Here is a 25,172-nt window from a genome sequence, read left to right on the forward strand (position 1 = left end):
CATGCTTACAGGCAAGCTAAAATAAATTGATTTCTTAAAATAAAATAAATGTGTAAACAGTTTATGTGAAAAAGATCCCTCTAACAAAACTGTAGGATAACTTCTCCAGAAATCTATTTAGCGAGTTTCAAAAACCCCAAAGACTCTTGTCATAAATTATGAATGGACAATACCGATTTTTATGCTGTTGAGTTTCGTCTGTTTTGCGACATTTAAAAAAGTAAATACAGAGCTAAAAATAATTGCTGCCATTCCATTAGGACATTAAAAATATAGACAAGATTAATTTTCTCCGACAGTAAATGTATGAAGCATTGTGCTTAAAATGTATTGCAGGTAGAAATACTAGGGACAGTTTACAAGATGTTTTTGACATGCAAGAAAAGATCCTCTATTGATAAATATCTATAGCTACAAAATTATAAAAACAATTTAACTAATTACATTTTCACTGCTATTATTTTAAGATTTTACTATAATGTGTTATTATTTTGCATTTTTTGCACCATAGTGATCCATATCAATGTAAAATATATCCAACAAAAATAAGTTTTGGATACAGTAGGAAATGATTATAACCCCTATGATTTTTTTTTTCTGTCTATCATTGGGAACATTTCCCTTCACTCTCGCTATGGAGACATAACATGCAGTTGGAGGAAATCTCTCCAAAGTGAAAGGAAATCCCTTTTGTCACTGGAGCAGGTGTCCTTATTGGAAGATTTACCCTCATCTCCTGTTCTAGTAACAACTGTAAAACTTTATATTTCCCATAGATTTCTGCCCTGGGGACAATGGTTTACCAGGACCAATAAAGTGGGTGATTCCTTTTTTCTCTCTTTCTCATTTCCATCTCTGGCTTTTCTTATTCTCCCTTTATTTCCTTGCTATTCTATTAAAAATTTTTAAAAAAGGCAATAGGCAGCTCCGTATTTTTTTTTGTGTGGTTTGTTTCTTAAAGTACAGAAAGAATGAACCCATATCTGACTTACTCTCTATATTGCTATCTTGAATTTTTATGGGGTTACAACATTGTTTTACTGTATAGAAATGCTGTATGGTATACCATTGGATATGCAAATGTCTATATACCAGTGTTGTACTGTTCTGGATCTGCCTGTTCCTGATCCTAAATAAAATATTTGCAAAAAAAAAAAAGGGTGATTCCAGGTGGGGACAAAGACTGCAGTAAAACCAGACAGAGGTTATAACTCCCTGGTCAAAAAAAAAAAATAAAAAGGTTACATGTTAAAGTAACATGGATACATGATAAGCAATGCTAACTAGACTTTCAGATAATAACGAAATTTAACAATTCCCTGATATTTTTGTTTGACAATATGTTAAATAATAATAAAATCACTACAGAAAAATATTCAACTCATTTTAATTTGTTCATTATTAACACATGTTGAAGATGTTATCAAAAAGTGTAATTAAAAAGCATAATCTAGATTTTTATAAGGCTATAAATTCAGCATGCTTTTTTGCGTTAATAAATTCCTAGCGCTCTCTCTCTCTCTCTCTCTCTCTCTCTCTCTCTCTCTCTCTGTATATATATATCTATATATCTATAGATATAGATCTATAGATATAGATATAGATATCTATATATATATAGATATAAATATATATAGATATCTATCTATATAGATATCTATATAGATAGATAGAGATCTATAATATCTATATAGATATCTACTGCTTGGACCTTGAAGAAGGGGACACACCCCAAAAGCTCGTCCATGAAAAATGATATGTTAGTGCAAATAAAAAAAGTATAAAGGACAGTACTCAATTTTCTCTATATAAAACAAGAAATTAAAACATACTTTACCTGATAAAAATATCTCAGCAACTAACTCATTGCTGCCATGGGCATCCTCTTTCGTAACGTTCCCATAAAAGATGGTACTTAGAGGGCCGTGAGGGAAGGACTGATTAAGTGTAGCTCCGTCGCTAACAGCTATGCCTTTTCTAGGTTCCGACGTGATGTCTGCAAAGGCTGTAACACAAAGAACCATCAAAACTTCATCTTAAACTAATTACGCAGTCATTAGGTTAGTCATTACCAAGCTTCACACTTTGGCTCTCTTTTTTTATTATTGTTCTTAATATAAGGGGCATTATGTGCATAATAGGATCAAGAGGTAAATATAGACAGCTTGGGAGCAGAATTATGTTTTATTATAGTCAGGTGCTAGTCGACTGTCCCATAATTTGGTGCGTGTTTAACGATAAGCAGAGACTAAGTTTAAACTAAAGGCTGAATAAAAGAGTGTTACACTTCTAACAAGCGAACGCTCTCCACTTTGAACATGAGCCAGTGCTTAAGCCGAGGCCTTCAAAGAAGATGAACGAGGACACTCCCTCTGCACGCAGTGGTGCCAAGCCAGGATATCTGGACACATCACAAGTATTCTCAGATTAGATTGTCAGCACAGTAAAGCTTCCATTATGCTACATCAAGGCATCTAAAGCAGTTCTCTTCCCCTTTTCCATTCTTTATGTCTGGGCCAGAAATACAATTCAATCCATGAAGGGTATCAAAACAAAGTGGTTCTTCTAATTCCATCCTTCTAACACTATAAAAGATTAGGACTGCAATGTGGTTATGAGCGCGCAGAAAAACAATGACTCACTGGCGCATTATTGTCTATTTAGGGAGAACGTGCACAGGACCCACAGTGTGATGAAATGATAAGCTCACAAAAGAAAAAACCCTCATAAAGGATACACCTGAATGCACTGTAAATAAAAACATATTTGGTGGAAGATTAAGTTAATCCCAGACTACCTGCTGTTGTTTCAGAGGCATTAGCAGTTTTTCCTACGGCTCCGTTTCATAAAGTCTTTATTGAACAAATGATGCACACGCAGTCTGCTCTCACACATCACCACCCTGACACCTTTTTATGAATGGAAAAGTGTTCTCCCTTACCAAGCTCATCAATGTCAGCTGTCAGGTCCCAATTTTCCAGGTACACTTAGGAACAATCCGTTGATAGCGCAGGCCAAATTTAGAAACTCCCGCTGTAGAGGTGCATTGCTAATTTCAACCATTTTAAGTAGCTCTTAACTTTTAGATTAAGTGATTTTAAGAGTTTAAAGGATAGAAAATGTTAACAAATGTTCCTCCTGTTAGTTACAGCAACAGCGCATGCTGTGATTGGACCATTGATATACCAAGTAGCCCATTTATAAAAGGTCCAAAGGAAAAATATTGATCAATATTCACTGGTTATTAACTGGCTGTTGATCATTTTCCTTTTGACGATTTTTTAGGGGTTTTTCACACTATTTGGGGCTTTAATTTTTCATTTCCCTGCCATTTAATTCCAGCTGGAATTTTTAGTGAGAAACCTTCCTACTATGCTAAGATCGAATGGTGAACATGACAATGTATACCACAATACAGCATACAACCAGGATATTTCTGACGTCATTTTACATTTATTTTTATTTTCTCAAAGAAATAAAAAGGGTAAGTAACATATATGCAATATATATATAATTTCCTATTAAGCAGTGATAATTTTTCATTGGGGAACAAAGATGGTGGGGGGGGGGGGTTTACTATTAGAAATGATAACTGTTCCAAAGTTATATGTTTCATATGCAGTTATTATTAGACAGAGATTAGCAGGATATGTGTGTTGGGACTAATAAATTATAAATTGCTCATTCATCACTTATTGTCATGTTGTTTGCAACTTTTGTTTATTCAAATACATTCACAATTCTTGGCTTCCCATGGCTTTACAGCTTTATAAATGGCTGGAAAACTGCGCAATGAATGAGGCGGATTTAAGCAAATAAATGCTGTCTTTATTTTACTCTTTATCCACTTCAGCCCCAGAAGAATTTACCCCCTTTTTACCAGAGCACTTTTTGCGATTCGGCACTGCGTCGCTTTAACTGACAATTGCGCGGTCTTGTGACGTTGCACCCAAACAAAATTGACGTCCTTTTTTTCCCACAAAAAGAGCTTTCTTTTGGTGGTATTTGATCACCTCTGTGGTTTTTATCTTTTGCGCTATAAACAAAAAAAGAGCAAAAATTTTGAAAAAAAACACAATCTTTTTTACTTTTTGTTATAATAAATATTCCCCAAAAATATATTAAAAAACTATTTTTTTCCTCAGTTTACGCCGATGTGTATTCTTCTACATATTTTTGGTAAAAAAAATCACAATAAGCGTATATTGATTGGTTTGCGCAAAAGTTATAGTGTCTACAAAATAAGGGATAGTTTTATGGCATTTTTATTATTAATATTTTTTTTTACTAATAATGGCGGCGATCTGCGTTTTTTATTGGGACTGCAACATTATGGTGGACACATCGGACATTTTTGGGACCATTGGCATTTATACAGCGCTATAAAAATGCATTGATTACTGTAAAAATGTCACTGGCAGGGAAGGGGTTAACACTAGTGGGCGATCAAGGGGTTAATTGTGTTCCCTAGTGTGTGTTCTAACTGAAGGGGGGAGGGGACTGTGTAGGGGAGATGACAGAACGCTGTTCATACTCTGTATGAACAGACGATCTGTCTCTTCTCCCCTCAGAGAACCGGAAACTGTGTGTTTACACACACAGATCCCGGTTCTCGGTGTGCCACGAGCGATAGCGGGCACTCACATCAGCTCCGTGGGCGTGCAGGGGGAGCCCTAGTGGCCACAGGGCAAAGCGACGTTACATAACGTAGTTTCGCCCAGCCCTGCCATTCTGCCGCAGTTCAACTGCGGCGGCTGGTTGGCAAGTGGTTAAAAACAGTCCCTATACACTATAGAGTGTGGAGAGTGCTGGAGAGTGCAAAATCAGGCTCACTCCCGCAATAGAAACCAATCAGCTTCTAACATCAGCTTGTTCGATTAAATTTTGACAATACAACCTGGAAGCTGTTTGGTTTCTATGCAGAAGTGAGCCCGATTTTGCACTCTCCAGCTTTAGTAAATAAACCCCTATGAGACAAACACACATTTTTTCCATTTCAAGCATTTACTAACCTATATAAAACTTTTACAAAATTGCTTTAAAATATTTTTCACCTTTTCAACCAGTAGTAGACATAGGGGTTGATTTACTAAAACTGGAGAATACAGAATCTGGTGTAGGTGTGCATAGTAACCAATCAGTTTCTAACTTCAGCTTGTTCAATTAAGCTTTGACAATAAACCTGGAAGCTGATTGGTTTCCATGCAAAGCCGCACCAGATTTTCCACTCTCTAGCATTAGTAAGTCCATAGCTCCATACTGTCCCTGATTTGGAGGGACTGTCCCTGATTTGGAGCAATGTCCCTCTGCCCCTCTTTCCTCCTCATTTGTCCCTCATTTTGGTCTGATCTATATAGTTGTATATAAAATGCACTTTTTATCTTTCAAAAAGTGTTTCCCAGTGCTAAACCTTTCATCCAATTTCTAAATTGCTGCATTTGTACATTTTAAAAGCCAATATAAAGGAAAAGTAGTGGTAAAAAAAAGTCCTTTTGGATTTAGTGAACTTTTTTTTGGTTAATTCTCCTTTAAGGGGGTGTGGCAGGGGGCATGTCCTATGCCTATAGACATTTGCTAGTAGGTGTCCCTCATTCCCATCTCAAAATGTTGGGAGGTATGAGTAAGTCAACCGCAATGTCACCAAAAGTTTCCATAGCAAAATATTTTGGGCTCTCAAATCATCTACTATAAAAGTGCAAATGCTTATTCACTGTGATAGACAGACAGACAGATACGATATAGATACGATAGATAGATAGATAGATAGATAGATAGATAGATAGATAGATAGATAGATAGATAGATAGATAGATAGATAGATAGATAGATCTAACATACCTCCCAACTTTTTGAGATGGGAACGAGGGACACCTATTAGCAAAAGTATGTAGGCATAGGACACACACCCTGCCCCGCCCCCTTAAAGCAGAATTATACAAAAAAAAAAAAAAAATGGTTAAACCCACAAGTGTTTTTTTTTTTTTTAACCACTACTATTCCTTTATACTGACATTTACAAACACAGCAATTTAGAAATTGAATGAAAGGTTTACCCGTGTGAAACACTTTTTGAACATTAAATAGTGTATTTTATATGCAACTATATAGATCAGAGAAAAACGAGGGACAAATAAGTAGGAAAGAGAGACTGAGGGACTTTGTTCCAAATCAGGGACAGTCCTTCGAAATCAGAGACAGTTGGGAGCTATGAGCTAAGGACCCATGCACACTGAGCGTTTAGCCCTGGCACATGAGATTCTGGTGTTTAGCTGCGGTCAGAGTGCACAGGTGCTGCAACAGGCTGACAGTTACTACAGCTGGATAGGACTAGGCAGTGCACCTAGCAGTATGTATATTTAGGACAGCATGCGCCCAAGGATGAATGTCTGGAACACAAGCAGCCTGCTGTCAGAGCATTTGTTCCCAGTGGTGTCTACAGCTTTCATATTTAGGGGGGCACATGGGGGGAACAGGGACAAAAGTAGGGGGGCAACTATAAAATGCAATTATATATATATATGTATATATATCCTGGGGCCCTTTACTACGACCCCACAACGGCCCTTTCACATGTTCTGCAGTGAGCTCCCTTCCTACTGTATTGGGGTCCCCCAGGGTGGCAGAAAACAAGAGATATATGTCACCAGCATGACAAGAAAATATAAGGGTCCAAAGCAGTGGGAGAACTATCAGGGTTGCAAAGGTTGTCTTGCCACCGGGCCCTGGTGTTCTGCCACTGTGGGGTACCCCAGCCTCCTCTTGCTGTCCTGCCCCTGCTATTGACAGCGCTGGTCTGGCATCTCTTGGAATTTACAGGCTGGTTCTCCTGTCCTAAGGACGGGAGAAATCAGTATGTTTTTTTCAGTAACTGAGAGTCCTGGTAGAGTCCTTCCTGCAACTTGCTCTTCTACCTGCCAATGAGGATGCAGGGGAAGGAGCAGATCGGGCGGCCGTGGTTGTGTGAGTGCTCACATTATGCAGTGTCAGCAAGCAGAGGGAGGGGGGAGGAATCACCCGCAGGAGCTGACTGGGGACGCTCTCCCTCTTAGACATTGCCTTTTTGTAAAAATTTTTTTTTTTTAAATTGGGGGGGGGGGGGGGGCACAGCATAATGTTGGGGGGGGTCAGGGCCCCCTCTGCCCCCCCCAGGGGCGCCATTGTTCCTGGGCATATACTGCACTAAACAGAAGTACCACTGAGTGCACCGCCTAGCTCCATCCAGCCGCAACAGCTGTTAGACTCTCAGAGAGACAGGCAAGGAATCTCTCCAATGAAACCTCCAATGGCTTAAAGCGGTGTTCCGCCCCCCAAAAAAATTAAAAGCCAGCAGCTACACGTACTGCAGCTGCTGACTTTTAACAATAGGACACTTACCTGTCCTGGAGTCCAGCGATGTCGGCACCACAGCTGATGTTTCCATCAGCTGTCAGGTGCTGCCACTGCCATTGCGGGTAAGGCTTCATGCCGCGAACCCTACTGCGCATGCACAAGGCCCTGCTCCTCTCTCCTACTGCCCCCGACGACAGGGAAAGGAGGAGGGAGCCCCGCCGTGATGTCACGGGCCGCAACCCGGACTACCGGAAGTGGAAACAGGATACCTGTCAAGGACAGGTATCCTGTCCCCCCACCCCCCCGAAAGATGCCAATTGTGGCACCGGAGGGGGAAAGGAGAAAAATTAGTGGTCCATAAAGGTCCATAAAGACATGGATGAGCGAGTATGGGGTGGAGGAACTTGACTGGCCTACACAGAGTCCTGATTTCAACCCGATAGAACACCTTTGGGATGAATTAGAGTGGAGACTGTGAACCAGGCCTTCTCGTCCAACATCAGAGCCTGACCTCACAAATGTGCTTCTCGAAGAATGGTCAAACATTCCTATAGACACACTCCTAAACCTTGTGGACAGCATTCCTAGAGTTGAAGCTGTTATAGCTGCAAAGGGTGGACCAACTAAATCTTGAATCCTATGGACTAAGACTGGGATGCCATTAAAGTTCATGTGCGTGTAAAGGCAGGCATCACAATATTTTTGACAATATAGTGTACATTTAACAGGCATGGTTCACATCAGGAAACCTGCCCTGAAATACAATGCAGCCACCACTTGAGTACATGCAAGTAGATATGAAGTAGCGGCAAAGAGGCTGCAAAAGATCAGCATCACTAAAAGGCAACTTAAGCTGGCCATACAATATATAATTTTCTAATTCAATTTCCTTTAGATTTACCTTTAACTATGTAGTGCAAGGACTTGCCTGATTGCATACAAATTGAAAGTGTTTAGCTTTGACCTCATTTTATATGGTATTATTTTGGTAAATCTAAAGGAAAATTGTACAAGATAAATTGCATAATGTATGGCCAGCCTTAAGATAGAAAAAATATTTTATTAAAAAAAAGTTATTTATTTAGAGTTTACATCTAATTTTAACCACTTGCTGACCGCCCCACGTACATGTACTGCGGGACGGCTGCTCTCTTGCGCAAAATTACGTACCTATCTGTAATTTCGCTCTTCCGGGTCTGCGGCATGCACGCACACCGCCTGTGACCAGCTCCCACTGTGCTGGGACACAGCGGAAGCGAAGCCAAACAACGGGTCCCGCCGATCGTTCCCGAGAGTAAAAAATATTGGGTTTTTTTTTCAAAATTTTCGGTCTTTTTTTGTTTATAGCGCAAAAAATAAAAACCACAGAGGTGATCAAATACCACCAAAAGAAAGCTTTATTTGTGGGGAAAAAAAGACTTCAATTATATTTGTGTACAGCTTCGCATGACCGCGCAATTGTCAATTAAAATAACTGGCCTGGTCATGAAGGGGGGTAAACTATCTGGGGCTGAAGTGGTTAATGCATCATCTGTCGGCTCTAATACTACTGGTATTATACAATGCTCATTCAGACAAACAGTAGATATCACACAAGTATTGCAAATCAAGAGCATATAGGAGAAAACATTTTCTTTTCTTTTTTTTTATTGGCAGTGCTTTAGAAGATTGCACAAAAAGACTTCCATTTAGTGACAGCTGTAAAAATATGGCTTTAGATTACTGGCAAATGTTTATAAAATAGGAGTGACTATCCACGTGACACAATTGAAAAGCATAGGCTTACATTTGAATTGTGAGATTCAGACTATTTCAACTGCATAAACATCTTCAGTGCAAAATAGCACAAATAGTTATGTCATGTTGTAATAAAATCCACATCAATCATTTGATCAGAAAACAAATATGTCATATAAGGAGAATTTCAAAGCTGGGGCACTAACATTTAAGGAATTAATGCATACTTTCACAGTAAGTACTTTCTGCAATTCTTGAAAAGAGTAAACAGCTTTTGGCATTTTCATCAATGTTAAAGTATAATTTTTAAAAATTTTTAAGCTGAACTCTGAGAAATCTGAAAATTCTCAAGGGTTAATTCCTCAATCTATCGGGCATGAAAAAGAAGATTTACTTACCCGATCCTCTGCTTCTTCACATTGCTAGAGCTGTTCCAGCTGTGTCTTCTCCCCTATGCTCCAGTGATCCTGAAGTTATCAAGATTGATGCAGGGTCCACTACCCTGCACTGGATGTGATATGTCGAGGGACAGTCCTCCACTAGAGCATAGGTGAGTGTTGTCTACCAGAGGGAATGCAGAATCGGGTAAGTAAAAGTGTAGAAAAAAAATTAGAAGTTAATCCCTGCAGTGCGGGCACAACCCACTGCAAGGGAGAATTTTCAGATTTCCCTGATTTGGGCTTTAAATCAGAACTTCACTCTTTCAATCAGCATTGACAATTGTATGTTGCTAGTCTTAGAAAACAGCTAGGAAGGTATATTATAACTTTTTTTTTTAATTTCTTCAGTTACTTCCTTGTTTCCAGGCCTAGGCAAATGATGTCATACATCCCAGGAATCTTCAGGAGGAGAAGAGTTAAGCACACCCTCCTTCCTGCATACCTGAGCTAAGGGTAGCTGGATTCCAGGAAGTAACTGTTATGTGAATCGCCTGCCTTTACTCAAGATGGCCACAGGTAGAAATGCTAGGGGTGGTTTTCAAAGTGATTTCTCAGAAAAATAAAGCATAGAGACATGGATGGATGGGGGAGTTCGAATATTGAATATTAAAAATTGTGAATATTAAAAATTAATTAAAGGGGAAGTAGGGCCGAGGCTCTTTTGGCCCTACTTCTCCTGTGGGTCACTTACGTGCACTTATTTCTGCACTCCTGTGACTTGTATTTAGTCAACAGTGGGCTAAAGTCTGCTGTCTGCTGACGTCACTTAGCCGGTCCAAGATTTGGATTGATCCCGACTTTAATGCCTGACCTGCAGCTGGTTTAGGCTTTCGTGCATTCTATGCATAAAGGTAAAAAACCTTCTGTGTGCAGAAGCCCCCCTGCCCCCCTAATACTCATCTGAGCATCCTTTCGATCCAGCAATGTGCACGAGAACTGAGCATCTTACGGGTCTCTCATTCCTCATTGGCCAAGACAGCAGAGGGAGCCATTGGCTCGTTCCACTCTCAATCACAGCCAATGAGGAGAGAGCGGGGGGCTGAGATGTGGCTCTGTGCATCATTAGGATGCATAGAGCGGGGTTCGATAGTAAGCACGTATCAGTGCCCCAGAGCAAGTGGCTTGCTTTTGGGGGCATTGGCTGAAGAGGAGGAGCCAGGATCGCCGGCCAAGGACCTGAGAAGAGGAGGATCAGGTCTTCTCTGTGCAATACCACTGGTCAGAACAGGTAAGTATAACATGTTTTTTGTTTTTTTTAACTAACCTTTAATGTTGCTTAAAAGATGTTACATCTGCTTTACACAACGTTCTCCTAACTAAAAATCAAAGCAAACACCAACTTGCAAAGTGCAGTAAACCAGTGGGAATTCATATTTCGCTGATCCTACGTCAATAAACTGAGATGTGATCTGTCACTTTACAAATAAAAATATATTACTGTAATGCCGTGTACACACGATCGGACATTCCGACAACAAAGTCCATGTTTTTTTTCCGACGGATGTTGGCTCAAACTTGTCTTGCATACACACGGTCACACAAATCTTGACGGAAATTCCGAACGTCAAGAACGTGGTGACGTACAACACATACGACGAGCCGAGAAAAATGAAGTTCAATAGCCAGTGCGGCTCTTCTGCTTGATTCTGAGCATGCGTGGAACTTTGTGCGTCGGAATTGTGTACACACGATCAGAATTTCCAACAACGGATTTTGTTGTTGGAAAATTTGAGATCCAGATCTCAAATTTTGTTTGTCAGAAATTCCAACGGAAAATATCCGATGGAGCCTACACACGGTCGGAATTTCCGACAACAAGCTCCCATCGAACATTTCCCGTCGGAAAATCCAACCGTGTGTACGCGGCATTACTCTTTACACTGTCTGTTTTATTCATAAATTCAAGTGACTCTCAGCACTACCAGCATATGGACCTTATACACATGAGCACTGGAGGACACTAGGCCATCTTCCACTTAATCATTGAGCATTGTCTATCCTTTTTGGTGCATGCAATGATATGAGCATTGGATTGCAAGATTTACCAGCTTTAGGAATAGATGACACTATTCATCATGTTGTGAACATTACAGTCATGATGGGTTGTTTTTCCAATATAAACTTCAAATCCTGTACCCTCGAGCTCAGATTAAGGGGTAAGGCTAGATCCATACTTTAGGGGGGCCGCTTCAGCTGCAGGATGAATTCTGGCCATACACTTATCAATTTTGTTGGTGGTTGGGGACATTAAACAGCAATTTTCAACCACAACAATCTGTCACCCATGGTTTTATTTATTCTGCTGTTTTCAGCTACCCAAACAATTGAAATTGTGATTGAATTTGATTCAAACCACCACAGTGCCCATTAAAAGTCATTTTCTATCAATTTTGGTACTTGAAGCTGGGAAACTGCTTAAACCGTAAACCAAAATATGGTTAAAAGCCTGATGGAAAAGCCTAGAATTAAAGTACACCTAAAGCCAAAACTTTTTTTTTAAATACAATTGAGCAATTAAAATCTTTATCTGATTTATATTGCTGTCTGTGTCTTGGTTAGGTAGATTCATCCTCTCCATCTGTCTTGGTGACCACTTTGTCACTGGGACCAAAAGATAGGGAAAATCTAAAATTTTGAGTTGTCATCAGAACAGGAACATAGAGGAAATCTTCCAGTGGAGATTCTTGTTCCAGTGACAACTGTTCAAAACTGGATTTACTTTTAAAGATATGCAGAGTGGTTTCAGCTAAATTGATTTAGCCTTTTGTTGATTTTGCTAAATCTCAATTTCACTCATTCAGCTTCTTAGGGGAAACTTGCTTGAGGCTGGGTTCACACCAGTGAACCCAGCCTGAAAGAAGAAAAATGAATTAAATAATGTATTTATAATTAGTGTTTTAAAAAAAAAATATATTGAGGGTAGTTCACTTCATTTGAATAACAATTCCTTATATTTGTGTCTTTCCCTTTTCTTGCATTTGATCATTTTTTTGCGTAATCACAATTGTCTGTATTATACTTGTAATAAAGAAAACATAAAGTAATCATGCTAATGAGGGTCCATTTTTGGCACGCGAACAGATCCAGAATGTTTAAAAAGGAGCTTCCAAAGCTATTTAAAGCGGAGTTCCACCCAAATTTTGAACAATATCTGTATGTATTCTCTTCCTTGCCTAGATGCTGACATGCTGTTTAAAAAAATGTAAATCACCGTAATTACCTTTTATTTTTCTATTCTTCTTTGCACTTCCTGGTTCTCCTCCCATGGGAGTAGGCGTGTTTCTAGCCTCTCCCAGACTCCTGGGAGCTAGTCTCAGGCTTCCCAGGATGCCACTGAGCATGTGCGGGAACGAGCAGTGAATGCTGGGAGCACAGCATTCACCACATCCAGGAAATAAATGCTTGTGGGCTTCAAATGCCCACAATGAAGATGGAAACCACCTGCAGTGAATAATATAAGTTATTCTTTCCGACAAAATCTGACGCAGGCGGACATATTACACACAATATGTGAGTATGTAATGCTGAGAAGAAAAGTTTGTGAATGAACTCAAAAAAAAAAAAAAACGATAGATAGGTGGACCCCCGCTTTAAGGCCAATAGAATCCTTAAAAAAAAAACAATATCCACCTTAATTTCATCTTTACTTTTAGCTCCAATATATTTTACCAAACTGGACAGAAAGTGAAAGGAAATCTCACAAATGGGACACAGATGGCAAAAACAGGTGTATTACCATTTCTTAATCCATTGAAAAATGAAAAAAACTGTTTTGGCTTCAGATATACTCCTTCCCACCAACCAACAAATAAAGACCAATCCTCCAATTCTTCCTACCTTCAGTTTGGAACTCACTTCTATCTGTGGGTAAATTGTTGTGTAGGGGAGTAGCTTGGAGACAGGTAAACCTACCAGCTACTCTAAAAATCCACTCTGGAGTTTGAAGGGACAGCTGTAAAGTTTCCATTTAATTTCAGTACAAAAACATAAACATTTTTAATCCCAAGTATTATACCATAGCTCCCAACTGTCCGTGATTTGGAGGGACTGTCCCTGATTGGGAACAATGTCCCTCTGTCCCTCTCTCCCCCTCATTTGTCCCTTATTTTGATCTGGTCTATATAGTTGTATATAAAATGCACTTTTTATCTTTCAAAAAGTGCTAAACCTTTCCTCCAATTTCTAAATTGCTGCATTTGTAAATTTTAAAAGCCAATATAAAGGAATAGTAGTTTTTTTGGTTAATTCTCCTTTTAAGGGGTGTGATAGGGGGCGTGTTCTCTGCCTACGTACGTTTGCTAGTAGGTGTCCCTCATTTCCATCTCAAAATGTTGAATGATAGGTTATAAGTGTCCCATGGGTTACATGCAAACTTGGCTGTAATCTACAAGATGGGAAATGTAACTGTGCACAGTTGAATTGTGTTAAGCCTGATGGTTGGATAGCTGGATAGTTGCCTTCAGAAAAAAAAGTATATATATATATATATATATATATATATATATATATATATATATATATATATATATATATTTATATATATACCCCACTTTTAAGTACACAATGGGGTTTATTTACTAAAGCTGGAAAGTGCAAAATCAGGCTCCTTTCTGCATAGAAACCAATGAGCTTCTAACCCCAGCTTGTTCAGTTAAGCTTTGGTAATAAAACCTGGAAGCTCATTGGTTTCTATGCAGAAGTGAGCCTGATTTTGCACTTTCCAGCTTTATTAAATAAACCCCATTGTGTAGTTAAAAGTGGGGTATGCCTGTACATATATATGTATAATACTTATACACTGTATAAATATTTATATAATTTCATTATGGGGAAACAAAACTGATGATTTTTAATTAATTAACTAATTAATTAATTAGGTTTCCCTAATTTTATATGCAGAAGTTAATTGAACTTGAGATTACAGTTTTAGTTGGAGAGGATTTGCATCTTAAATAAGAGGCTGAAAAGCTGTTGAATGGTACTAGCTCTACCTAGATCATCAATCACATTTTAGCTGGTCTAACATCTGTTTTCCTTTGCACACCCATTCTTTTTATTTTTCTAATGCTCGGGGACAAAACAGACTTTTGTCTTCTTTTTTTTCACCTGTAATTCCTTCCACAAATCTTAAATACGTCAAGTATCGGTATGATCTTGGGTATAAAACTAAAGGCAAGCAGTGTGATTTTCATGAAATCTTTTGTGTAAATCTTTCAACATCTTTTCAAAGGAGCTTCTGAAAACTGCTGATAGAGCCTGCCGACTGTTCATATTCAATATTTTCTTTTAGCAAGAAGGAGAAAGCCAAGATCTGCCAGAGGCATCTAAAATATGTCAAAGATAATCACAATAGAGCTTCATCACTCTCTCAGGTCATATATCACAATGGCTCACAATAGGTTTGGACGCAGTGTTCTGGGGCTGACTCTATAAAATGAAAATAGACATCAGCTTAGTGGTCATTTTTAGTAATACGCTCATTTTTTTTTTTTTTTCAAACCAACGTCTCCTTTGCCAGTGCTGAACGCCCATATTAGCCACTGGGACTATTTAGGAAAGCATAGTGTCATGACATGGTAAGCTTCAATCTGCCCCCCTAGCATAATTATGTTGTCATGTGTCATGTTTATGGGGTCAGCATGTTTTCCAAATGGCCTCAAAACTTAGTGGCCAGTGGTAACAATGCCTTCTGTCTGTGTTATCACTCTTGCCTCTAGTTACTACTTAAATAGGGAACATGAATGACATGATGACAATGAGGATTACAGGGGCTTCTGCCGTGCCATCCTCTCCCCCAGCTGTTGTTAAAGACTGAGTGCAATTCCACTGTTAGTAAAAGGACAACAGCCTAACGTTGAGGACAGCAGTCTGGAATGTAGAAATTCGAGCCTTTGTCGCTGTTATCTGTCCGAGCTGAGAAATTTACTAAAGAAAATTGTCATTTGTAGGATTTTTCTCAACAAGTCATAATGTTCTCAACACGAATATACTGTTGTGTTTGGAGAGTTTACTCTCTATTTTTTTTTTTTTTTTATCAGTCAGACCAGTTGTGATTTTCTGCCACCTGGATCTAGTTTCTATCTGATAATGAGCCCAATCATCACTAATGTCAATAAAGATGTGCTTTAATGCTGTATTTAGGGATAGTTCTGCCTAAGAATGCATGGAGGTGACATTGTTTTGACTGGGACCAGCGCTTAGGCTTTCAACACTGTACAAGGTTATTATCATGAAAGCCAGAGCTCATGCGCACGGGCATATTGGGACACATATCGCATATTTTAACACCCGGGAAGCCATAAGTGTTATGTACAGCTGCTTGTACAAATGGATGACAGGATACGGCTGTATGCGGCTATACGCAGCCCCAACCATAAACATGCATACATCTGTGTGCATGAGTTCTTGAAGTATATGTCAAGACAAAATCATTTTCTAGTTTTTTGGATAGAATGAAGAAGTTTTAGAAGGCCTGTCACTTTTTATTGATATCCAGGGATCCTCATAGAGAGATTTACTTTCACTTCCTGTCCTGCTAACAATGATTTCACCAGACAAAAAAATACAAATCTCTAAAGCTACTTACAACTCAACTCAATCGCTTTCCACACCCCCCTGCCCTCATTCCCTTTCTTTCTATCCTTGGTCCCTTTCGAAAGTTCTCCTGGAACGCGATTCACAGCTTGTTGAAATGACTACAAGTTGGTGGTACTGGCTCTTGTTTATTGTATACAACCTTTGTACCACTCTTACGTGATCTTCAGCCTTATCTACGTGTAAAATGTATAAAACCTTAATAAAACATTAAGTTACAAAAAAATAAAAATACAAATCTCATAATGCATGAGGTTGGTAAAACTGGGGGAGATTGTACAGGAATTGTACAATTGGATTGTATAGTGTATGGCTCAAGTTAGACATATTCTTTTTGGTTTTATTTTACTCACATACAGTATATATTTATTCTTAAAGGGTCCATCTAAATTAATTATTTTAATTGTTATTAATTATTACCATTATTTTCATTATTGCTGTTTCTTACCCTATTAATGAACTGAAAGGCTATGGTTTTTTATTCTTATTATCACATTATCACAAAGGAAGGCCGGTAGACGTGGTGTATCTGGATTTTGCAAAAGCATTTGACACAGTTCCCCATAAACGTTTACTGTACAAAATAAGGTGCGTTGGCATGGACCATAGGGTGAGTACATGGATTGAAAACTGGCTACAAGGGCGAGTTCAGAGGGTGGTGATAAATGGGGAATACTCAGAATGGTCAGGGGTGGGTAGTGGGGTTCCCCAGGGTTCTGTGCTGGGACCAATCCTATTTAATTTGTTCATAAACGACCTGGAGGATGGGATAAACAGTTCAATCTCTGTATTTGCAGACGATACTAAGCTAAGCAGGGCAATAACTTCTCCGCAGGATGTGGAAACCTTGCAAAAAGACCTGAACAAATTAATGGGGTGGGCAACTACATGGCAAATGAGGTTCAATGTAGAAAAATGTAAAATAATGCATTTGGGTGGCAAAAATATGAATGCAATCTATACACTGGGGGGAGAACCTCTGGGAGAATCTAGGATGGAAAAAGGACCTGGGGGTCCTAGTAGATGATAGGCTCAGCAATGGCATGCAATGCCAAGCTGCTGCTAACACAGCAAACAGAATATTGGTATGCATTAAAAGGGGGATCAACGCAAAAGATAAAATGATAATTCTCCTGCTCTACAAGGCTCTGGTCCGGCCGCACCTGGAGTATGCTGTCCAGTTCTGAGCACCAGTCCTCAGGAAGGATGTACTGGAAATGGAGCGAGTACAAAGAAGGGCAACAAAGCTAATAAAGGGTCTGGAGGATCTTAGTTATGAGGAAAGGTTGCGAGCACTGAACTTATTCTCTCTGGAGAAGAGACGCTTGAGAGGGGATATGATTTCAATTTACAAATGCTGTACTGGTGACCCCACAATAGGGATAAAACTTTTTTGCGGATAGGAGTTTAACCAGACACGTGGCCACTCATTAAAATTTGAAGAAAAGAGGTTTAACCTTAAACTACGTAGAGGGTTCTTTACTGTAAGAGCGGCAAGCATGTGGAATTCCCTTCCACAGGCGGTGGTCTCAGCGGGGAGCATTGATAGCTTCAAGAAACTGTTAGATAATCACCTGAATGACTGCAACATACAGGGATATACAATGTAATACTGACACATAATCACACACATAGGTTGGACTTGATGGACTTGTGTCTTTTTTCAACCTCACCTACTATGTAACTATGTAACATTTGTCGGAGGTTCTTGTACAGTATGTTGATTATCCATTCAATGTTAACCAACATTCATTTTTTTACATCCAATACTATTTTCTATTGGGTATTTGGTTTTAACTATCACCCTTAGCAGGGGATATTGTGTTAATGTTGTACTGATATGGAGATTTAATTATGTTTTTTCTAGCCCTGATTATAGGGGTGTCTTTGGACCCCCAAAACGTGTTGGCTATTTTTTGGGTTTTCCCCCTGACTTTTATCAAAATAAAGTTGTATCTAGGCATCTTAGCAGTGGCTTGGCGGATTAATTTTTATTCTTTGTTAGAATTACAAATCTGACAGGGGTGCTAGCCTTCCCTACCCTACTAAGGAAAAATATTTTAATTTCTGTCTGTTTTTTTCTGTTTCTGTTGGAAAGTTCCTTTCACTTCCTGTTTGATAAAATGTCATCAGCAGGACAGAACATCAGGGAAAATCTCTCTAACAGAGCCCCGGATTGCAGTAAAAATAAAAGACAGAGGTTCTAACCCTAACTTATTTAAAATGAAGAAATTTTTTTTGGCTAGAGACCCACTTTAAATATGCTGATGCAGTTACTTTTTCAGATCTCTCATTGGTCTGTACTGTCTATCAATGAACAATCAGAATAGAAAGAGAGATTTCTGCATATTACTTAATCTATAAAGCCCAGTGGTTAAAGTTTGGTTAAGTGAGATGATCCGTGCAAAAAAAAGTTGCATTGGATTGTTTTTTAATTTTGCCATTATTCATAAAAGTAATTCATTGTAATGCAAAGGCAAATATTTTATAGATTGGTGGAGAGAGGTGCAAAAGCGCTAGATACCAAACCAACCTGATGTGCCAGACTATTAGCCTCAGAAGATGTATTATAATTTTTTAGCACAAAAAAATATTTTTTGATGCCCAGCAATATAACTGTAACATGGTTGGATCACTGCCAAACTGTGTAATACTAGATTTTCACCTAGTAGAACTGAATTTTGGTCAAAGCCAGCTTTAAACCTTGGGGGGGCCCGGGGAACTTTAGGTTCGGGGGGGGCTCCTCATACACAGAGTTGGTTTACATTGTCATTGACAGTCACATAGTTTTACAATGCAAGACACAACATCATTCTGAGGTCACACATGCCCAAAAACACACAGTGTTAGAGCTCCATGTGTGGTTTGCTTGAGCCACCAAAATTCATTTTTGAAAAACTATTTAATATACCAGTCCAGAGTTTTACAGATCATGGCCTGCAAAATATTACTTCTGAAGATACATTTAATAAAATAAAGTATGTTTTTTTTATACATTTTATATATATTTTTTTATTATTATTATTTTATTATTTTCAAAAAAAAATGTAATATTGTATAGAGGGGGCCCCTTCTGTCAGGGGGGGCCTGAGGCAATTGCCCTTTTTGCCCCCTATAAATCCAGCCCTGACTCTGGTGACAACCTAAAGCCTTCTTCACACCTATATGTTGCATTTTAATCCAGTGAACCATTTTTGAGAATCTGGTGTTAAAATGGCAAGAGTAAATTTCCTGACCAAAATGTTTTACTCTGAGGGATCAAACAATAATTTCACATGGTGATAAGATCTTGTTTTTTGCTCATTAATCCTCTATTTGTAGCAAATACCAAGAAATCTTGGATTATGACCTGATGGTATAGGACGGTGTCTGTCCTTGCTGAACTTTTTCCAAAACAGAGTGTTCCTGTTGCAATGCCTATACAGAGACCCTATTACATGTTTTTTGGTAATGCCCCATGTTGTGCCCCTTTTGCCAACAGATTGACTAAATCATAACACAACTTACTGATATTTCTCTTTCTAATAACCCTGTTGCTGTCCAAAAAAACTTGACACTGCTGTCCAGGAAACACTACAACACTGCTGGTCCCGAGCCTCTTTCTGAGATTTGTTGTTTACAAGTTAAAAACATTTTTTTTGCTAGAAAATTACTTAGAACCCCCAAACATTATATATATATATATATATATATATATATATATATATATATATATATATATATATATATTTTATTATTTTTTTTCTAACATTCTAGAGAATAAAATGGCAGTCGCTGCAATACTTTCTGTCACACCGTATTTGCGCAGCGGTCTTACAAGCGCACTTTTTTGGAAAAAATACACTTTTTTAATTAAAAAATAAGACAACAGTAAAGTTAGCCCAGTTTTTTTTTTTATATCGTGAAATATAATGTTACGATGAGTAAATTGATGCCCAACATGTCACGATTCAAAATTGCGTCCGCTCGTGGAATGACGACAAACTTTTACCCTTAAAAGTCTCCATAGGCAACGTTTAAAATATTCTACAGGTTACATGTGTTAGAGAGGCTGTCTAGGGCTAGAATTATTGCTCTCGCTCTACTGATCGTGGCGATACCTCATATGTGTGGTTTGAACACCGTTTTCATAGTGACATTTTGACGTCGCTTCTGCCCTGCAATGATATGGAGACGGGTGGGGGCCATCTTCCCCTCACTCGTCTCCATGTCAGGCTAGGGAAAGGATCCGATTGCCTCCACCGCTGCCGATGGCTCCGGTAAGCGGCGGATGGCACCGGAGCACGGCGGGAGGGAGGCCCTCTTCTGCCGCTGATAAAAGTGATCTCGCAGTGAATCCGCAGCAGAGACTACTTTTATTTTGAAGAGGACAGCCGGCTGAAGAAGGGAATACCGGGATTATGGCAGCTAGCTGCTGCCATAATGATATTCCTCTTCAAAGTACCGATGTATAACGACGGTGGCCTGTCCGGAAGTGGTTAAACACAGACAGGACATGCATCCAAGGCAACTGGAAACAAACAAGCTCGCCGCCAATGGTTTGCCAGAGTGAATGATATACAGACTATGCAAAACCTAGCCTCTGCAAGTAGGAATAAGTTGGAAGAATACACCGCCAGATGGTATGTTCTCATAACTAACATCCTCCAGACCCTTTATTAGCTTTGTTGCCCTTCTTTGGGAAACCACTTTCCCATAGTTGCAGTAGGACTTTCAGGGATGTGACGGGAGTGCGTGTGCATGGAGTAGCCCATGAGTGTATGTACTAGACAAATACTAAATTCAAAACCTATGTTATGCTTTATATTGTCTAAATAATGTAGTAGCTTCTAGTCCATGACAGAATTGAGTCATTGTTGTTTGCAGTCATCTCTGCTGATAAACCTCTACTACATTTTGGGCTGGTCAGTTAGCTTCTAGGTTTAGCTTAGCTGTCAAACCTCAGCTTCCTTGACATTCTTCTGTAAGTGCATGATCATGTAAATTGTTCATAATGTCAAAATAAACAAAAACAGTAACATTCTTTTGAAACCTAGAAATTACATTTACACTTAATAGTGTCGAAGCAGAATGCTAATGACATACGAAAGTGGAAAGCTTGTGCAAAAATAGGTAGATAACTCCATCCTTGCATTAGCCTAAGCTGTCATTCTTTGTGGAAGGAATCTTAATGAACGCTACAAGTATTTATTTGTCTCTTGGAATCCTGTGTAGAATGTTGTTTTTCTAGTGTTAAATGCAGACAGGAGGAGTAGCGTGATCCAGCTATTCTCAGTCTATACAAAGATCACCCCAAGTATCAGTGTGGTTTTGGAAAAAAAACTTTAGAGAAGCAGACTGTTAAGCTGGCTACACATTATAAAATTTTCCTTTAGATTTACCCAAACCATATAATATGAGGTCAAACCTTAACACTTTCAAATTGTATGCAATCAGGCAGGCCCTTGCACTACATAGTTGAAGGTAAATCTAAAGGAAATTGAACAAAAAAAAATTGTATAATGTGTAGCCAGCTTTAAACATATGTTGTTCTGCATAGACAGATACCAACACATTAGTATTTAAAGCTGTGTCTTCTGTCAACAATTAATGCATGATTAAGAAAAAAAATAAATAAAAATGAACACATGATTAATATGTGATCGCTTATATGACCATTTTAAAGCCTAGTACACACTGCTAGTTTTTTTCCGTTCAACCCAGCGGGCTGAACAAAACAAAACTGACAGCTCAGGTTGGAACCACTGTACTAACAATCTAATGTTAGTACAGTGATCTCCCCTGCTATTTTATTGTGTTCTGACAGGGGGATGGCCATCCGTCAGAACACTCCGGTCAACGCTCCCAGCTGTTGGCTAAGAGCACTGATCAGGAGCCAGTTGGCAAACCTTATTCGGTCATGCCCCTTCGGCTTTTGTCGGCCTGGCTGCAGTACTCTTGGGCCAAATGTTAGCCCGTTTCTATCGAACCGGCCATGCCGCCGGACATTCGGCCCCTGTGTAGGGGGCTTAAGGTTCATACAATCAAACCATGTTAGGATAGTATGAATATTTGAGATACTATTACCATGCTTGCTTATCTTGTTATTACACAATAATACTTAAACTAGACACATGTTACTACATAGGTTACAGGATACAGAAAACCAAATATTTTAAAATGAAGTGGTTGGAAAGACAAATATATTAGACATTTAGCTATATACTTGATCAGAATCTGCGCATTGAAATGGAGAAATTTGGAAGAATAAGCAATCTTACAGGTAATCTGAGAGTGGCATAATCATATTTGTTGCACCTACCCCCAAAGGAGCCACTGATGTTTGGGTCCCCTGGTTCTACAACCCCAATTCCAAAAAAGTTTGGACACTGTGTATAATCGACATAAAAACAGAATGTAATGATTTGCAAATCTCATGAACCCATATCTTATTCACAATGGAAAAAAAAACATATCAAATGTTTAACCACTTGCCTACCACCCACAGTAAATATACTGCCACGTGCCAGCACATGCTACATGTATGTCATTCAGCCTGCCTCGAGCTAGGAGCGCGCAGCGAGCCCCTACTGTGACCACCATGTCTGATTACAGTTACCGGTAATTAGGGTTGTCCCAATACCACTTTTTTAGGACCGAGTACAAGTACCAATACTTTTTTTCAAGTACTCGCCGATACCGATTACCGATACTTTTTTTTTAATGTCACGTGACAGTTTTTTTTTTGCTATTTTTTTGGGGGGGGGAGGGGGGGAACGTTGTATGTGTGTGTGTTTTTTTTGTTTTTTTTTTACAATTTTTATTTTTTACAATAATATTTTTTTATTCTTTATTGTTTTTTTTTTTTTTTTTTTAATCAGCCCTTTTGGGGGGCTTTGGTGAGATATCAGGGGTCTTAACAGACCTCTGATATCTCCCCCTTGAGACAGAGAAAGAGACAGAGGATAGATATTCCCCAGTCCCTTTCTCTGCAGCGTCAGCTGCACTGAGAATGAATGGAGAGAAGACAACGGCTCCTCTCCATTCATAAACTGAGACATCGTAATCACAGGAGATTACAATGTTTCAGTTATGTGAATGGACAGAGTCAGCTGACTCTATCCATACACAAAGGAAGGAGGGGGAGGACGGAGGAACTGAGGGGGAGAACGGAGGGGACAGATAAGGAAAGAGGAATGCAGGGGACAGATAAGGAGAGAGGAAGGGAGGGGGAGAACGGAGGGGGACAGATAAGGAGAGAGGAATGCAGGGGACAGCGGAGAGGCACAGAGGAACGGAGGGGGCATGGAGGAGGATGCAGTGACAGTCAGCGGTGAGCGATCACCGCTGTATGTCACTAAAGCTGGTGAAAGCCGCTGGGGGAGAATCTTGTAACTCCCCCACCCGCCGATCACAGCTGTCCTCTAGGTATCGGGGGAAGCATCGGGAGCATTTGCCCGAGTACAAGTACTTGGGCAAATGCTCGGTATCGATGCCGATACCGATACTAGTATCGGTATCGGGACAACCCTACCGGTAATCAGTAACCAGGTATCATGTCATCACTATGATTGGTCATAGCGATCACATGATAACAATGTAAACAACCTGTCATAAATGGCTTTCCATTCATGAACAGCTTGTTTACTGCTGTGATCTGTTATTGGCCCAAAGCAATCACATGGTACCTGGCTATCTGTACCACGTGATTAGCTGTAGCCAATCACTGTATTACACTGGTGACAGTAAGTAAAAAAAAAAAATGTGAAAAAAAAATTGTATTTAATTGCTTCATTTTCCAAAAAATGTGGACAAAAACTACAACTTCAAAAAACTCACCATGCCTCTTACTAAATACCTCAGACTGTCTATTTTCCAAAAAGGGGACATTTGGGGGGTACTTGTACTGTCCTGGCATTTTGGGACCTCAAGAAATGAAATTTGAAAATTTGAAAATGAAAATTACTTAGCCATCAGTACATCAGGATTGATCAATTTTCAAATATATATACCATAGTTTGTAGACGCTATAACTTTCACACAAACCAATTAACATACACTTATTGGGATTTTTTTTTACCAAAGATATGTAGCAAAATACATTTTGCCTGAAATTTATGAAGAAATGTTATTTTATTGAATGTGTTTTATAACAGAAAGTACAAAATATTGGGGTTTTTTTTCAAAATGTTAGTTTTTTTTTCATTTAAAAATTAAAAACGAAAAAACCCAGTGGTGATCAATTACCACCAAAAAAAAGCTCTACTTGTTTGAAAAAAAAATAATATTATAAATTTCACTCGGGTACAGTGTTGCATGACCACGCAATTGCCAGTTAAAGTAGCACGGTGCTGAAAAGCAAAAAATGTAAATGTCACGAAGAGGGTAAAACCTTCCAGAGCACTGAGAAAATGTATAATTCAAACAAAATATAATTTTGAAAGTGATGGCAGCAACACATTTTAAAAAAGTTGGGACAGGCAAATGCTTACCACAGTGTAGCACCCCCGCATTTAAAAACACTCTGTAAACGTCTGGGAACTGAGGAAGGAGTTGCTGGAGTTTTGGGAGAGGAATGTTGTCCCATTCTTGCCTGATACAGGATTCCACTTAAAGACCAGCCTCGTTTTGGATTTTAGGTGTTTACATGTTTAAAACAGGTTTTTTTGCTAGAAAATTACTTAGAACCCCCAAACATTATATATTGTTTTTTTTCTAACACCCTAGAGAATAAAATGGCGGTCATTGCAATACTTTTTTTTGCACCGTATTTGCGCAGCGGTCTTATAAGCGCACTTTTTTTGGAAAAAAATCACTTTTTTGAATAAAAAAATAAGACAACAGTAAAGTTAGCCCAATTTTTTTTTATATTGTGAAAGATAATGTTACGCCAAGTAAATTGATACCCAACATGTCACGCTTCAAAATTGCGCCCGCTCGTGGAATAGCGTCAAACTTTTACCCTTAAAAATCTCCATAGGCGACGTTTAAAAAAATTCTACGGGTTGCATGTTTGGAGGAGGTCTAGGGCTAGAATTATTGCTCTCGCTCTACCGGTCGCGGCGATACCTCACATGTGTGGTTTGACCACCG

General features: G+C 39.0%; 1 protein-coding gene across 6 annotated transcripts in view; it reads right to left on the reverse strand.

The window, feature by feature from the left end:
* EGF (epidermal growth factor) overlaps positions 1-25,172 on the reverse strand; it is a 196,526-nt gene that overhangs the window by 48,129 nt on the left and 123,225 nt on the right. For all 6 annotated transcript variants that reach the window (XM_073602421.1, XM_073602430.1, XM_073602404.1 and 3 more), the window contains one exon: positions 1,838-2,005. In XM_073602421.1, coding sequence (XP_073458522.1) covers positions 1,838-2,005 — 168 coding nt within the window. The remainder of the gene's footprint in view (positions 1-1,837; positions 2,006-25,172) is intronic.

The sequence above is a fragment of the Aquarana catesbeiana genome, linkage group LG01 (assembly GCF_042186555.1).
Source record: "Aquarana catesbeiana isolate 2022-GZ linkage group LG01, ASM4218655v1, whole genome shotgun sequence".
NCBI classification, from domain to species: domain Eukaryota; kingdom Metazoa; phylum Chordata; class Amphibia; order Anura; family Ranidae; genus Aquarana; species Aquarana catesbeiana.